Source organism: Gnatocerus cornutus, chromosome 10, assembly GCF_029298725.1.
Source record: "Gnatocerus cornutus isolate USDA-ARS CGAHR chromosome 10, icGnaCorn1.1, whole genome shotgun sequence".
NCBI lineage: Eukaryota > Metazoa > Arthropoda > Insecta > Coleoptera > Tenebrionidae > Gnatocerus > Gnatocerus cornutus.
Genome location: NC_142242.1, coordinates 7,491,399 through 7,507,894, shown reverse-complemented (window position 1 = coordinate 7,507,894; position 16,496 = coordinate 7,491,399). Strand labels below are relative to the sequence as shown.

Below are 16,496 nucleotides of genomic sequence, written 5' to 3'. Positions count from 1 at the left end.
AGAATGTAACCGAAAAACCTCTAGAGAATGTGAAAATGGAGTTGAAAAATCAGTTTGAGTAACTTCACACTTGCACGTCTTAGTAGCAACATATTACATCGTTTTAGCACAACATAATATGGTAATGCACTAGCGTGAAAACAATAAAGGAACGTGAGAATACATGATAAACATATAAATCTTAGTTATGAGAATGCGGCGAACGGTCATGATGAGATACACTTGAAGAAATGTATGTGTTGGACACACTGTCAAGATTTGAGTTAATTCAATGTTCTCTAAACTGTAAAATTTCTTTAACGAAGTTATCGACTGGGGCAATTTGAGAAGTACCTGAGAGTAGGGTTCGGATTTGATCTGCTGTTGAAATGTCCGAAAATTGTCATAGACAGAAGCTGAAGTTATTTAGCGTGAATAATTAGTGAATCCCGTCAGAAATTACATCATAGTTACAAAGAAGCCGTGTTTGTAAAAGCAACAAAGATTTTCTCCGGAACGGTATTTGAATTTTCCACTTTTCAATACTCGTGTAATAAAACACTTCCTGACTAACGAAGATCAAAATTTTAATTAAAATAATTTCAAATGAATTTCACGTTTCAAAAGTTTGAAATAACTTTAGCAATAATATTATTTGAATATTCAGAAGTTAAAGTTCAAATCGGCTAACAAAATCAAAAGAAGGTACCGATACTGATTCCGCATTCATTATCCTTTGAATTTTCGATGACGCGGCGCTGCTCAACTAAGAACAGACGCTGTGACACACCTAAAAACATTTTTTTAAATGTGATCATTGTCCTGGAAGCGGCTCCTTCATAAAATTCTATCGTGCCACTCTCGCTCCGTTGGTTATAACACGTGCGCCTTTTTCTGGGATTATTTAGGAAACTTATTATTAATAAATCATCTACATTTCGTTGTAATCAAATTAATCGTAATGGACCGCACTTGGCATAAATTTTAAGAGCCGAGAACGTGCTGTAATGTCAAATTAGGGGGAAATCGAGAAAAAATGAAATATAGTTTCATCCATTTATTCACAGGGGAAAATACGAAAACGGAGAAAGGGTCGGAATCGCACTTATAGATTTTTAAATTCAGTTTTCTACGTTTATTATGTCTAAACGGATAAGTTAATGCAATGTTTTAATATTAGACGTTATAACGAGGACCGTTCATCTTCCGTTACAGTTAGAGGCTGCTTTATCCTTTGGGAATACCGACAAACATCCCGGACCCACTTTCCCTGCAGTATAAATCGACCCGATTCCATTTTTCATAATTTATTTATTCTCATAATTCCCACAGATTAACTCAAATTATCGGAAAAACAAAACAAAGGTCAATTGATATTTTTCTAACAACACTATAATCCCATAAAATCCAAAAAAGTTTTTGCAGAAATTTTCCACAACTAAATTCAAAGTAATAATCTTCCCATGAATTTTTCAGTAAGTTTGTCAACATTATGTCACTATCACTCATGACGCTTTAACATCACGTCTCTTGCAAACAAAAAAACAGTGTTTCAGTAAAGTTTATAAAACTGATTTTAGTTTAATAGAAATGATTTTAATTAATATACGCGTAATTAAATAGACTCTTGTGAATGCTCCAAAACTTTTCTGCACAACAAAATTCGTGAACTAATTATAATATCATTGCCGTGTCTACAATAAATAAACATAAAAATGGTTCCCTGGTGGTAATTTCAAGCCACCCCTCAATTCAAAATTTTAACATGAACCTGTTTAACATAATACAAATGTGGAAAAAATTGGTGGATGCGCGGGGTAATTCAGAAAATTTGAAAAACCTTAAACCCGAAACGAGTTCAAGATAAGACCAAAAACCGTTTCTTCTTATCTGTTGTAGATGTCGAGTATTAAATATTTGAAAAATGAAAATCAATTATCCGAAACTTTAATCGGCCATAACACGTTATTTTGTTGTCGGTCCTGAATTTCAATCCCAGATTTGGAATCTGCGGAAAATTCTGCGTAAAATTATGTAAAAAACGCAAGTTTATTCCAAAAAATAAGCGAGATATCGATATCAAAATTTTGGCATAGTTTTAGTCATGAATTTTCGCGAAAAACTGCAACTTTTGACTTTTGGAAAAATCTAAGAACTATTTCTTATGTAAAAAATTGCGAGAAAAACGATGGTGCATAATGACATTGTACGTAAAACGAGGCATTGGCCAAAAACTGTTTTGACGAGATTATTTTGGGGTGATTTTCAATCACTGTTTTCAAAATTAAAACGACATTTAATACCTTTGTGTTATACATCAACCGAAAGAGAAGCTCGAAATCTATCTACTGGCCAAATTTGAGATCGATCGGACAGATATTTTACGAGTTATGGCCAAAAAACAAAAAATTAAAAAAAATTATCGTTTGAGTAGGAATTTTTTTACGCGAAAAATCGACTATCGAATTTTGGGCTTTTAAGAACATTTTCTAAGGTAAAATAAACCGGGAAAAACAATGGCGCAAACCGCATCTAACTATCTATCTAATATCTAACTATCTAATAGTCTCAGAGATATTTACCTTTCAAAATTGGGAAAAATTAAGAAAAATGAAAATTAACTATCCGAAACTTTGATCGGTCATAACTCAGTTATTTGTTGTCGGATTCTGCGTACACTGCTGTATAATAACCCCAAGTTTACTCCAAAAAATAAGCGAGATATCTAATCAGAATTTTGGCATAGTTTAAGATTTTCGCGAAAAACTGCAATTTTTGACTTTTGGAAAATCCAAGAACTATTTTTAATCTAGAAAATCGCGAGAAAAACGTTAGTGAAAACCGAATCTTTCTTTCTGCTGTAGGAAATACTAAGCTTCAAAAATTAAATAAAAAAAACTCCTTGAAATAATAAGTTGTCTTGAATAATTAATAACTGAAAATTGATAAGTTACGTTAACTGCCAGTCTGCTTGAAAATGAAAATGTCAGATAAGTCGGTGCAAAGAGGAAACAAACCGAAAACTCTAGAGGTTTCTCTAACAGAAAATAGAACCTGATGAAAATATGAAAGGACGGGAACAAGTGAACTAATTTAAACCTCAATTTTTTAAAATTAATAATTTTGCATAAGAACACGATTAAAAAATATTTACTGTAATCCCATGGCGCTGAATAAAATGTATCTTCGCATTGATCGAACACGCCGTTAATTAAAGCATTCCGCAGAAACGACAAATTAATGGGTGCTTACAAAAAGTTGGTCAATATTCCACCTAGCCATGTGAACAAATGTAAAGCAATATATTATTAATCGCTTTAGAAATTGAACTATTACATGCTTCGTAATTACAGTTGGTTAGAATCGCAGCTGCTTCTCCCATACAACGTCTAATTTGGTCGAGCGTTGATAATATCCAATCATAATCTATTCAATGTGTAATTACGTGATTGTTAATTTTAAATTTGACTAACAATTAATTGTAAATACGTAATGGGTGCTTAATTATTAGCGATCGGGTTCGTTAATAAATTATATGGATGAAATGAGATTTTTTTTAATAAAGAAAACTATTATTTAGAAAGAATATTTTGAATTGTGAGTATATGAAAAATGTGGAGCAAGACACAATCACTTTGCATGACAGAGCTTAAATAAATTGTAGTTGTGACTGGAGAATATTTTGAAATATTTATAACATAAAAGAGTGCAGTTCTTATCCACTCAACTGAATTAACTAGACTGTTTCCGGAGTGATCAATATTTTCACTTTCCCTATTTTACAAACTAAATTTCCGTTTCCTCGATTTGTCCCACCTAAAATAAATGTTTAAATTCTTCTTACTAAAGTTAGAGTAAGTGGAAGATTGGCGGCGAACGCATCATATCTCTCAGTATTTTGAAAAGTATCTAAGTAATGGCTATTATGTAAAGCGTCGCAGCGGCGTCCGTCGCGCCTGTACCAGCAAGCATGTACTAAATGTATGAATTCTGTATGTGAAGGTGGAGGTTCTGTGTGCCCGGAATCCAAGAAACTGTACCCGGGGGACTGCCGCCTCTTCTACAAATGCGTCCCGGTGCCAGAGTCGGCGCAAGCGTACGTTTGGGTGCCCTCTCGCTGCACTGCGGGCCTGGTGAGCCACATTCACAATACGCTAATATCTCCGTGTCGTCGCTGATCCCTGCCCTGACCCCGCGTCCTAATCAGGGCCGTACGCACATCCCAATTACCTCGGCACAACAGCTTTTTCCATCCACACTAATAATTACCGACATTAACAAAATAATTGCACTACTTTACTTCGCACGCGATAAGACGCAAATGACCCACAATGTTGCATCTTTCGAAAAATGCTTATTATTTTTCCACACAGGAAATCCCCACAAATCCAATAAAAATAAATTCAATTGTAGATTTGAATTATGTATCGCTAGCTCCATGTGGCGTTGTAAATATTTTTATAAAAGTTCATACAAGAGATTCGTTATTTCGGAGCAGATGCGTTTGAACACAATAGATAAAAGCGCAGTGTCCGTTTTCAATTTAATTGGCGATTAAAAATGTTTTGAAGTTTGTTTAAATCAATTTTAACGGTCAGACCGGAGTCACTTTTCTAAATTATTAACGCTGATGCAGACATTGTTCGAATCGTAAAAAAACATAAAATCATCTAAGTATTCCTTTTACATCCCATTTCGAATCCATTTCTATTGTCGGCATGTGCGCACAAACGACCATTTTAAGCAATATTTTTTTATTATAGAACCTGAAGGGCTGAGCAGAAGTTAGCGTAACTTACCCTTTTATTTTCAATACAATAATGAAACTGATACGCAAAGTTTAAAGTAAATAGAACAAAGAGAGTGGCTTTAGACCGCTCAGTATTAAATAAAACATAAGCAAAGTTTAATTTTATTTTGTCGTGTAATAAATTTTATCACGAAGCTTTGGGTACTGACATCTCGTTTCTTGCACAGAGCTATCGGCAATGGTAATAAACGGAAGCAAAAAGCCCAAATCGCTTGTTAATTCTCCAATGCCGCCAAGTTTTTGCATTGGGAGCATTAACACTGTATTTTTGAATTACTTTCATATCATTATGCAACGATATTCAAGAACATTAGCTACGATTATTTCTGACAAATTACCATAACGGAATGGCAATTTGGAATTCCAAGAAAATTACGTGTAACTCTCAGTTTACTATCGATCACACTAAGTACATTAAACAAAAATTTCACGCCGCCTCAAGGCATAGAATTAAGTGTTAAGCTCCTGGAAATACGTCAAGTTCCCAACGCAATTCTCTGATTAAGTTAAACTGAAATAAACTATTATCGCTGAAAAACTAATCTTTATTCCAACGAACAATTCCCCACTTTTCACCTACAATGTTTTCATTTAATTATTTTGTTCAATTTTTAAAATTTAGAAGCATATTTTATTCGTTTTTTTGGAAGTGCCTAAAATAAATTCATAAAAACAATACAATTACAATTCGCTCCGATTTTGATTTTTTTTGGCAAATCAACAATCCGAAATTTCCGTGCGAACTCACATAAGCTAATTCGCTGAAATTCAGCACTAAATATACCAGTTTAATGCAGATCAACGAAGCGTGAGAAGTCATGAAAATAGATGGGATTTATTTCCAGATTCAATATTTAGTTAATTACAAAGAACGAACTCAACGAGGAAAAACTGAAACTGAAAGGAAAAGTGTCGCACAATACGATGTTTTTTACCACAAACGATTTGCCATATTCTGTGTTTTTGTACTTTTTTCTGCTTTTTTTACTAAGCTGATCCTCCCAAGTCATCTTTTCCATGCGTTTATAATCACTAAAAACCCGATAAATCACTGTGTACAAGTCATGTTTTTTTTTTTAATTTCGGCAGCTTTATTTTGCAAATAAAAATAGGCTTGGACCCTAAAATACATTATAGATAAGACTTTTCCAAGAAAGAACTTCAAAAGTTCGCGCCTGCTGTGACGCCACCCCTATTGGACCCTATTAGCCTATTATTTGTAACAAAGGTCAATTCTAATCTCCCGATCATAATTATTGAAAAACTCAATTTTCCCTGTTAAAATGTTGATGAAGGTTTTTAGTGCAGCAGAGCATCGCGTGCTGGTCAATTTTCTGTCACATTTTAAAATATGGCGTTAATAGCATTGCTAGGAAAATAGCTACAGTACCGACAGTATTGCTCCGGGGTTAGATTCAGTGATTAAAGCATACGTTGGATGATTAGTGTGAAAGCTTTAACGCTCGTTGTGTGATAATGAGCGTTATAATTTCGGAATTCCTTCTGCTTTGCGTGCGCTATTTTATCATATCATATCAGTTTTGATGTTATTGATTTTCGTTGTAATATTATCTGACCGTGCACTCTTCATAATTAAGTCGCAGGCCTAGAAATATTGGAATATCCAGATTACGTGATGATGACACAATTTATAACAAAAGTTGGAAGAACTAAGTACATAAAAATGAGATAATGACCTTTGTTACATAGATGGTGTTAAAATTCAGTCCTTTTGGCCTATATTGCCAGAAATGTGTCTCACCTTCTTTAATGGGTCTCCCAGTGCACGCTCATGAAGAGTTGACATAGTAAGCAGAAATACTGGACTTTTTAATGGTGTTTGCTTTATACCTCGTTAAGATTCGTAAAGGCTTGCTAGCGTTAAATCGAATGAAGAGAACCTCAACTTTACATTTCAATATGAAAATATATCATATTGGATTTAAAAAAAACCAAACTATACAAATCTTTGAAAAATGTTAATTTTAAAAAGGCCGTTAAAAACAGACGTAAAATGCTTAAAACAAAGTGTTCTGAAAGGGCCTTACTAGTAGTATCAACGACTATTGTTTAAACAAAAATCCAATTACGAATTCATCATAATAGATGTATTATTATCCCACCTACCCACGTTACATTCGTATTGTACCAAAACAATCAGCATCAACGTCAAATCGCTTTGTTCTTTGTGACTTTGACGGCTGGTACATCTTTGTGTATGTATAAATGCATGAGGAAAGGTTAACAGTATCATATTACGTTAATATCGTTGTCATAGTTGGAATCCAGTGAATCTCATCTCTCATTAAAAACTCATAATTGTAAACTTTTTACTCATCTGACAACTCTCTGTCACAAAATGAAGCCGGTAACACTCGTTAAAATTTTATTTTAAAATATTTCCTCCATAAAATGTTGCGAGTCGTAATTTTTCTAATAAATCTTCATGTGAAAATCGTAAACATTTTTATTTCCCCAATTATTTAATCAAGAGTTGAACATCATAAAATTTTTGATCAAGCTGGAATCCATTCGGTTATTTACAATTTATTAGCCGTACAATGTACAATTTACCTAACCCTAATTAAACAAATATTTCATTTATTGATAAAATCACACATACCAAACACGAAAAACAACACACATATTATTCTAACTTTTCTGAAACTATTTTAGCCAATTAAACGATTCTCTTTTTCTACGCCTTGTTTGCTTAACTCGGCTGATTTATAGCTCCGCATATTATGTGATTGTGTGCACAACAGGATTCAACCTGCGGATTCTATTGTACATACATAAGCTTGTCATTATTCACCTCTGTAACAGCCAACCGACTCGATACAGACCATCAAAATTTCACCAGACGGAACTACAATAGAAGAAAATGTACACTGTCTAATCCATTTACACAGCTCAATCATCACAATTCAAGTAGAAAAAGCTGAATTTATCCAGTCCTTTCAACGTTGGTGCATTCTAAATATAGAATTCGACCAACGCTAGGGTGACGAAATTTATATTTCAAAGTTGTACGCTGAATTTTTGTACACTTTGATTGTGATTTTTGTCGACGCGAGACAAAGTCTGCACATAATTTATGGAACAATTCGTCCTAAAATAACTTTTTTTTGACAAAAATCGCTCGAATAACACTAGTCAACTATTTTTGAACGAAATTTTGAATCCGAAGCCCTGTTCAGTTTTTTTCAGTTCAGTCAAATTATATAACTTTAAAATACATCATTGAAATGGTATAGATATTTACATAACAAGTACGGAAAGTGACCAATTTCGCACGAGTGTAAAAGTAGATGCAAGACACTTTCCGACGAGTTATGTACACTATTTTTCCTACGACCTTTCATCATCAGGAAGAAACCATGAGTTTCGACAATAGTTCATTTCTTATCTATTTTAAATGCCATTTTTCTACAACCTCATAAAAAATGACGTATTTCACATATTTAGATGGTTCATATGTTTTTGTACATCCATTTCCGAAAGTAAAAGTCACTAGTGTGATATGAATATATCCGCACAGACCTGTCAAAACTGATTTGTCAAAAACGACCTAACCAACATTTTTACCATTATGCATGTTGTTTTAGAGTGAATCGTCTAGATATTTGAGACAAAAATTCAGAAGTTACATTTGTATTTGAAAATAACTGTCAATTTTGACAGGTCTGTGCGGATATATTCATATCACACTAGTGACTTTTACTTTCGGAAATGGATGTAGGAAAACATCAACTTTCGGAGTCATTTAACTGTGTGGAAAATGTCACTTTCATATGGGGTCATAGGAAAATTAAATAGGCTTCCCAGGGAACTATCGAAGTCGCCAGAAAAGTTAGTTTTGCCAAGATACAGTCGAACTTCCGTAACTCGAAAACTGAAGGGAAACCACAATTGGTTCGAATTAAAGAAAAAATTCGCGATGAAAATGTTCCGATACGACCTCTGGTGGCGCGTTTTAACACTACTGAGAAGCATATTTGTTGTGAAGGTGCATAAGAAATAATGCATTTGTCGCCCAAAAAATCATCTTTCTCAGGTGTATTAACATTTTCAAAGCAGCAGTTTAATTCCTTCTAATGTATTTTAATAGATTCATGTGTTACTAACGCATGGTTTAACGTTATTACGTTGAAATGGCTCGCATTACAAACCAGCAAATCAGCTAAACAATAATAACAGTGCTACCAGAAGGTTTTTATTGATAAATCTACTTTTAGATAAGTTAATCAAGGAATAGTGAACGGATACATGGTGGGTAATTCGTTCTTTGGGTATAGTAAATGATTGACAAAGTGCAAACGTAACCTCAAAGAAATGTTAAAAGAAAACCAGTTAAATCCCATTAAATACCCCAAGTATGATTAACAAACTCTTTGGGTGTCGGGGAACCAATGCATCCTGAATTAACAAGAGGAGTTAACAAAGTTTTATAATACAATGATTGTAGTTTGCAATTTTGTCTCAAAACGCTTTAAATCTGGTACACATCGGTTTGTAGGTTCACATATAACAACAATTACACCCAACGATGTAAATTGACACTGAATATTGTAGATAAATTCATGTTTTTCTAATAAACGACCACAAAAATACACTTTTTCAATAACAGATTATGCTTCTCCGCTGCCATCTTTGCAACGATCGCAGCGCCACCATCGGCCATTTTTTTCGCGAATTAAAATTTTGTTGAAGTATCCGTTTGTTTTTACATTAATCATTTTTTGTTAAGAACTATAAATATAGTCAGTAGCACAGTCATAGTAAAAAAAGAGTTTCAATACTTCACTTGTAAATGTAAATCTTCAAAATCTACATCGTTTTGAGTTTTATAATTTTCTGAAATTTTTGTTAAAGATCTGATTTTGATCTGATATTTTAAGATATTTTTCTTCTTGCACTTAGAAATCTAACACTTTTGATAAAATCCTAGATTTATGGTGGCATTTAATGACATTAATCGACGTCAGAAGTTTCAGAAAAGTTCAAGCTAATTCTGAGAAAATTTTCGAGTTATGGAAGTTTACAACATATCGTATGTTGGCAAAATTTAATTCGATTTATAGAAATTTTCGAGTTGTAGAGATTGAAATCACATGTAATATTAAGGAAAACGCAAGGGGATAAAATAAATTTTGAGTTGTAGAAAAATTCGAGTAACAGAAGTTCGAGTTGAGGAAGTTCGACTGTATTTGAGAATAACTGATAAAATTTCGAAAAATGAACGGTTTTGATACTTTGTGACACCTGTATATCGATCAATTTATCAATATTTAAATTTCGTGTCTTGGGACGTTAGATCAATATTAGCCAACGTTGTAAGGGAAGAAATATTTTCCTTCCGATGAAAGCATAAGTTGAAGTTTTTTTTTTCTCATTTTAAGATAAAGAATTAAAATGAGGCAAAACTATGCAGTAGTCCTGCTGCATTTCAATCGGATTATCTTTGCATGTGAGATGGTTTTGCACTTTGTGTAATTGAAACGTAGACTTACAATAAATGATAGATGTGCACTCGGCGATCAACTAATAAATTTCATTTTCAATTATGTGTATGAACCGCGACGGCGACGTTGCGTGCTTGAAGAAGAGGGTGGGATTGTGAACAGAAGGTAGAAGATTTTGGAGCGTCGTTTTATTCATTAAAGTGAAGCGCCAGTGTGGAAGATAGCAGGAAAATGACAGATTACTCCGCAGCATCAACTGTCCAGAGTGGCAGCTCAGTATCAGGATTTAAGGACGATGATAAGTCGAGGAAAATAAATTTCATCCCGACAGCACGAACGAGCCGACGAGCTCAAATAGATCGTTTAACGCAACTAATTAACAGCTTGAAAGCGACCTCTTTTACCCACAACGACTTCGGCTATTCAGAGCAAAAACCATTCAAGTCCTCCATTCAAGGAAGAAGCGCGTTTTCCTGTTCAACAACTTAATCCGGTGCAAATTTACGAAATAATGACCCAGTTAAGATCACAGACGGGCTATTCCAATAGACGCGGAACTAATCTCGACTTTGGTGAGACCACAGACTAAATACTGTGTATAGTAGACTTTGGCTGATCTGGTTAGTGTTTGGAAGTATTGGAGCTAAAACTTTCTTCAGAAAAAAATAGGATTTTTGTTGGGACAAAGGGCGAAGGTCATTGTGTTCAAAAGAAAGTTTGTCTATCAAAAGCATATTGTCATTAATGATATATTTTATGTACAAAAGTAGAATAGTAAAAAGGTATATCATATAATGTTGGTCAGAGTCGTCTTATATTACAAGGAACACTTATAGACAAGACGTTAAATATTGAATTTTAATTATATTTAGCGTCAATATTAGAATACATTAACATACATTTATATTAAAAAACAACAAGATTGATTTATACAGTTTTCTTTTTAATTGCTTAATGGGAAGAAATTTTCAACTGACACATATATCTGTGATTGGAATCTAGAAAAGTATCCGGTGAATTACAAAATATATAATATGTATATATTAACTATATTTTAACATAATCTTTCAAAATATTGGCAAGCGGTATTGCATTGCATCAATTGATTACCGCTGTTGTGCAAAAGGCAGGTGCGAAATAAGAGCATGAACCTCCACATACACAAAGCTAATCAGAAAGTTATCACAATTTCCAATTTCAACACTAATACTTGAAATCAGTTACAGTTCATAATAAAAATACAAATTCACTTAGGTAGAAGTGTGATTCTGGAAAAACGTTTCATATTGTTGGCACTTGGGAGATGGAATGCCATCTCACAGAGCCTAAGTCTACCACATTGCTAACGGAGTAAGCACCACAGTACTAAGAACTGTTGCGCTAAATCTACATCCATTTACAAGGACACCTAACACAATGAAAACTGGTACGTAATGAAGTGGTCATATTGTATATGCGGTTAGGATGTAGCGATCGCATGAAAAAAAGATTTTAATCATGCGAAGGCTTCAGTGCTTACTCCGAACTACCACAAAAAATCCACGATGTCTCGAGGAACCGTCCTTACTAGGCTTATACTAGATAGGAATATAAAACACCCTAAAAATGCTGTGGTCAAAGAAGTATTGTCCCGTCGATAGTCTTGGCTCAGAAGTAGCACATACCACTGATTCACAAATCGCTATCCCTATTTGACACCACATAATTGGCAGTAGATTTCAAAATACTCTATCACTAAATAGAATTGCATCTAGAGTCAATAACAACCTTGATTTTTTGGAAAAATTTAACCGACATATATTTTATAATTAATTACAAATACAATTACTTAAATATGTAATAAAAAGAATATACAGGGTTTAACTACCCTCCACTGGAAGAGGCTCTCCACGTCCGCACTTGCCTTCACGCTTACACACTTTGTCTTACAATTGTCTTTGAATCTTTAAATGTACTTTTTGGTTCCAAATCATTACATGTTTATAGAAGCACACAAATCTGTTTCTTTTTCTGTTTTTGTTTCTTCTCAGGTGATTTTTTGTTGATTTGTCGAACTAGATCATAAAATATCTGAAAAAAAACAACACGTTACAACATCAAACTACTTTAACTTCTCAACACTCACATCATTAACATTTATTTTAGCTTTGGCAGAGGTTTCCATGAAGGCACAGTTGAACTGGCGCGATAGGTTGTTTCCCTGTTCTTTGCCTACCACTCTCTCCTCTTCCAGATCACACTTATTTCCCACTAACACCATTGGTACATCATCAGTGTCCTGGATCAAAACAACATTTCAATAAACTAATAATATACTACCTGACAAACCACCACCACTTGACAAACGATTTTGCAATATTTGATCACGAAAAATCACCAAAAACCTCGTTAACTAATACTAAAGTTCAAGTTACAATGACGTAAAGTAAAGGTAACGATCAGAATCAAATTTCCATGACATGGTTGATTAGTTCCTAAAAGGCTCTCGCAGATTTTTTTTTTACGATTGATTAAAACAGCCTCTAGTAGGTCTGCAGTAAATTTCTAAGTTATAATTTTCTGACGAGACTAATTTATACATGTGCTAATGACTTCAACGTCTTAAATAGTCCTTAAGCAGAAAACAATAACACTCAATTATCTGGTAAAAGAAAACAGGTGTTTAATAAATGACGAATCACGAATGTTTTGAAAACAAGTGAATTGTTTGTCATCGTATCTTTGCCTGATTTTGTAAACTGTCATTAACACCACCTTATCGACTATCAACTTACTATTACTTATAGTTACGCAATCACTTTTGTGCGTTTACGGCTTTGACTTTGTAAATTACATTTTGTTAGGATGCAGATTGATTTTACTACACTGAAAATTATGCGTCTAAAGTAAAAAATTCATAGTATGTATTAACAATTTTTAAGAGAAGATTATTTTTAGTTACTTAGCAACGTTTCTGATCGGTAAATTTTAAATTGCGTCGTTTGTAATAGGTCAACTTTAACTTGCTCTAATTTATAATCGAATGAGTTTAGAATCTTTTTCGCAGATTCACTTTCAAAATTCAAGACAAAAATCTGTGACAGTTCTAGAACACCTGTATATGCAGTTCCAATATTCGTCGTAACAAAAATTGATAAGGAAACAATAGACAGTTAAAAAAAAATTACAAGTTTTTTGGTTAACTGTTCAGTTTAACCATAATTACACAAATATAGGTAAGGCCTGAGTAAGAATATTAAATTTTCTACATAAAAATAGGAAAACTACTGAATGTATCGACAACAAAGACATTCCTGAATGTTGATAAAATTGTTCGCTGAAAAATAACCATTACGAATCATTCCAGACGCCTGAATCAAACTTGATTACAAGGAAATTATGATTTTTTAATCTTGAATCATTAAATTTAATCGATGACTGGAAATTACGTGACAGAAAAAAGGGAAAACAATTTTTTGTGTGGCAACAACGAAAAAAATTGATTTCTTAATGATTTTAATTATACAGCGCCCATTATCATCATCAAAGTCATCAAAATCTACATGTAAATGAATTTTCGTCGTCAAACTTCAAAATTTAATAAGGAAATAAAACGATGTCAGACATTTGGTTCAATCAAAAGTGTCAAAAGTTAAGAGAGAAAAAACGTTTTCTAGTTACATAATTTAGCAGTTTTAGCGACCTGTTCCAAAAATAAAAGTGATTACATTATCACCGTAAAACTCGTTTCAATAAAAACAAGGTGAAATTGATTGTTTTAAAAACAATAAATAAAACGCTCAAAACCGATGTTCTGCAGATTGTAGGGAAAAACACCCACAAATTAGTAGTTATTACTAAAAATAAAATTAGGAAGCACAAACAGGCCTTGTGAATCACGTAAAATAACGAAAGCTACATCTGTTGTTTAATGGGGTGCTATTAAAAATATTTACATAAAAGTAAACAAAATAAAGGGTTTTGAGCGTAATAACGACTTGTAAGTAGTTGAAGGGTGAATTGAGTTGAGTTGAATTTTACATGCAGATTATAGAGTATAATAAATAGTGATCCATCTCAAGCTGACCTTGGTTTTATTTTGATAATAAATGTAACGTTGATATGGAAATTGTTTGATATGTGATGTTAACTCCTGTAGAACAAATATTCTACAGGAATCTGAATCATGGAACAATGACAATAATGAGCGTCTTAAAATAGACGTGTTTATGTGTAAAAATAAAAAACGTGATCTAAATTGTGACCTTACAGACGATTAGTCATACAATTCAAGTGTGTGTAATTAATATCAATTAAGCTGTACCTTGACTCTGAGAATTTGTTCCCGGAGGTCTTGCAGATCATTAAATGTTGATTGTGCGGTAATTGAATAAACCAAAACAAAACCTTGTCCATTTTTCATATACAAGTCCCTCATCGCCGTGAATTGTTCCTAAAGAGAAAAATGAATAAATTGTGGGTTTTGGGAGGGTTTTAGAATACATACTGTGCCTGCTGTATCTAAAATTTCAAGCATGCACTGCTGCCCATCGACTTCCACTTGCTTCCTGTAGCTATCTTCTATAGTAGGATCATATTTTTCGACGAAGATTCCTTGTACAAATTGCACTGTAAGCGCCGATTTGCCTACACCACCCGAACCTAACACCACAATCTTGTATTCGCGCATTTTCCTTGTTGCACCAAAACTTCAGGATAGCTGAAAGTAATTATAAGATAAGACTCTTGCACTGACTTGAAGGAAAGTAAGCGATCAACTACGAAAGCAGGCTAATCTTGGTGGTTACAGTCAACCACAGTTAACCACAACCCAACAGGATGCTTGCTAAATACTGCACATGGAGCACACAGTGATCAACCCGAAGACATGCAGACTTGGCAGTCACAGCTACCACAACATTACTCTACGATTCAGGGCACTAATGAGGCTGGATTTGCGCTGGGCACAGCTCTAATGGCCCCAAGACAATGCTAATGCCCTCCTGTCACCAGCAAGTCAAAAAATACGTACATTGCCGCACTTTTCCGGTTTCTGCAGGGGGCGGCGCTGCCTCTTCCACCAACAAATTTGTCCACTGCACAGTCCGTTTTTGGGTTTTAACGTCAGAACGGGTCCGTAAAGCACTTCAATTTACACTGTCATGGCTCAACGCTTCAACAAATACTCACTAGGTGAAACTATCTATTTCAGTTTTTTTCTGCACTGCCTTTTCGAGGATATTGTCATACTCTCTTAGGTGCTCTGGATGTTGGGTGTGATTTACATGAAAATGGACAACTTACCGTGGTTATTACACCGTTACTTCGGGATCGGGCGATGCCGTTGATGGTAGGTGTATAGCTGCTGGCAATTACTATGCTCCCCTTCCGTTTGCTCAGCTTAGCAGCGCATGCCACCATGCCGCACCCGAGACTCGAACGGTCGGTAAAACAGCACGCGTATGACTCTACTTACCAACATTGTCCACAGAGTACGCCACTTGTACACAGTCTTCTGCCCTAATTACGGTTTTTTATTACCGACAGAACCACCCTTACTCGACCAATCAAAACACACACCGCACGCGCCGAATTTTAAAACACATTAGAGTAAAACTACCAATAATCCGCACTATTAGCAGATTTCTCAACTTTAGTTTGTTGTAAAAATAGTTGGCAACCAGCAGATAATGTTAAAAAATCGTAAATCTTCAAAATTCACAAGACAGCACTAAGCTAATTATGGGCACCTTTTTTGCCATTAGTCGGCACCGCTCTCGACTAATAGTGGGCCCCATTTCAAAACACTCTAAAGGATTACCAAAATTGCATAATAATAGTCATTATTCTAACGAAAATGATTTATTGTAAAAGTCTTTTGTCCTAGTTTTTTCTTTTTGGCCCAGAATAGCACATTTGCTTTCTGCTTCTTTTCTCTCTCAATTGCCTTTGTCTTTTTCGACTTTTGGACTATTTTCTTTTTCGCTTTCTTTCTTTCGTTCTACAAACAGTGTTAAATAAATGTTAAATGTTAATTATTATTTGGGAATTTTATCATAAGTAGGCATGCTGGTTATTCAATAATCTTCACTGCCCATTATTAGTTATGTGGTGTGCCGAAATGTGGAAGAACACATGGAATAACAAAATAGATTTGGCAAATGATTTAGTAAACAAAAGTTAACTAAAAGAAAACTAAAAACTTCAAACGAATCGAAAAATATCGTCATCCAATAGTGGGCATTCCCGACTATAGAAAAATA

General features: G+C 34.2%; 2 protein-coding genes across 3 annotated transcripts; one reads left to right on the top strand and one right to left on the bottom strand.

Moving 5' to 3' along the window:
* The first annotated feature begins 3,962 nt into the window (after nt 1-3,962).
* LOC148167566 (uncharacterized) lies at nt 3,963-11,116 on the top strand. The gene is given in 7 exon segments (XM_088046913.1): nt 3,963-4,111; nt 10,357-10,388; nt 10,391-10,682; nt 10,720-10,822; nt 10,824-10,850; nt 10,914-11,012; nt 11,060-11,116. Coding segments are annotated over 7 exon segments (759 nt in total).
* Nucleotides 10,990-15,629, bottom strand: Rap1 (RAS oncogene family member Rap1). Of its 2 annotated transcripts, none has more exons than XM_088047720.1 (5): nt 15,538-15,629; nt 14,741-14,953; nt 14,558-14,686; nt 12,380-12,532; nt 10,990-12,324 (listed from the first exon to the last, which is right to left on the bottom strand). In XM_088047720.1, exons 2-5 carry the CDS (start codon nt 14,921-14,923, stop codon nt 12,235-12,237), a joined length of 555 nt encoding a protein of 184 aa, XP_087903846.1. In that variant the 5' UTR covers nt 14,924-14,953; nt 15,538-15,629; the 3' UTR covers nt 10,990-12,234. The 2 variants fall into 2 exon arrangements, with proteins under 2 accessions (XP_087903846.1, XP_087903845.1); XM_088047719.1 differs by lacking the exon at nt 15,538-15,629 and adding an exon at nt 15,266-15,464.
* Between the last annotated feature and the right edge of the window lie 867 nt (nt 15,630-16,496).

Excerpts from the sequence above, each read along its gene's own strand:
- Rap1 (XM_088047720.1), bottom strand. The coding sequence starts at position 14,923 with ATGCGCGAATACAAGATTGTGGTGTTAGGTTCGGGTGGTGTAGGCAAA. Across the intron at positions 14,687-14,740 it reads TTTTAGATACAGCAGGCACA|GAACAATTCACGGCGATGAG; the intron begins GTATGTATTCTA and ends TTTTCTCTTTAG. Across the intron at positions 12,325-12,379 it reads CTAAAATAAATGTTAATGAT|ATATTTTATGATCTAGTTCG; the intron begins GTGAGTGTTGAG and ends GTTTTTTTTCAG.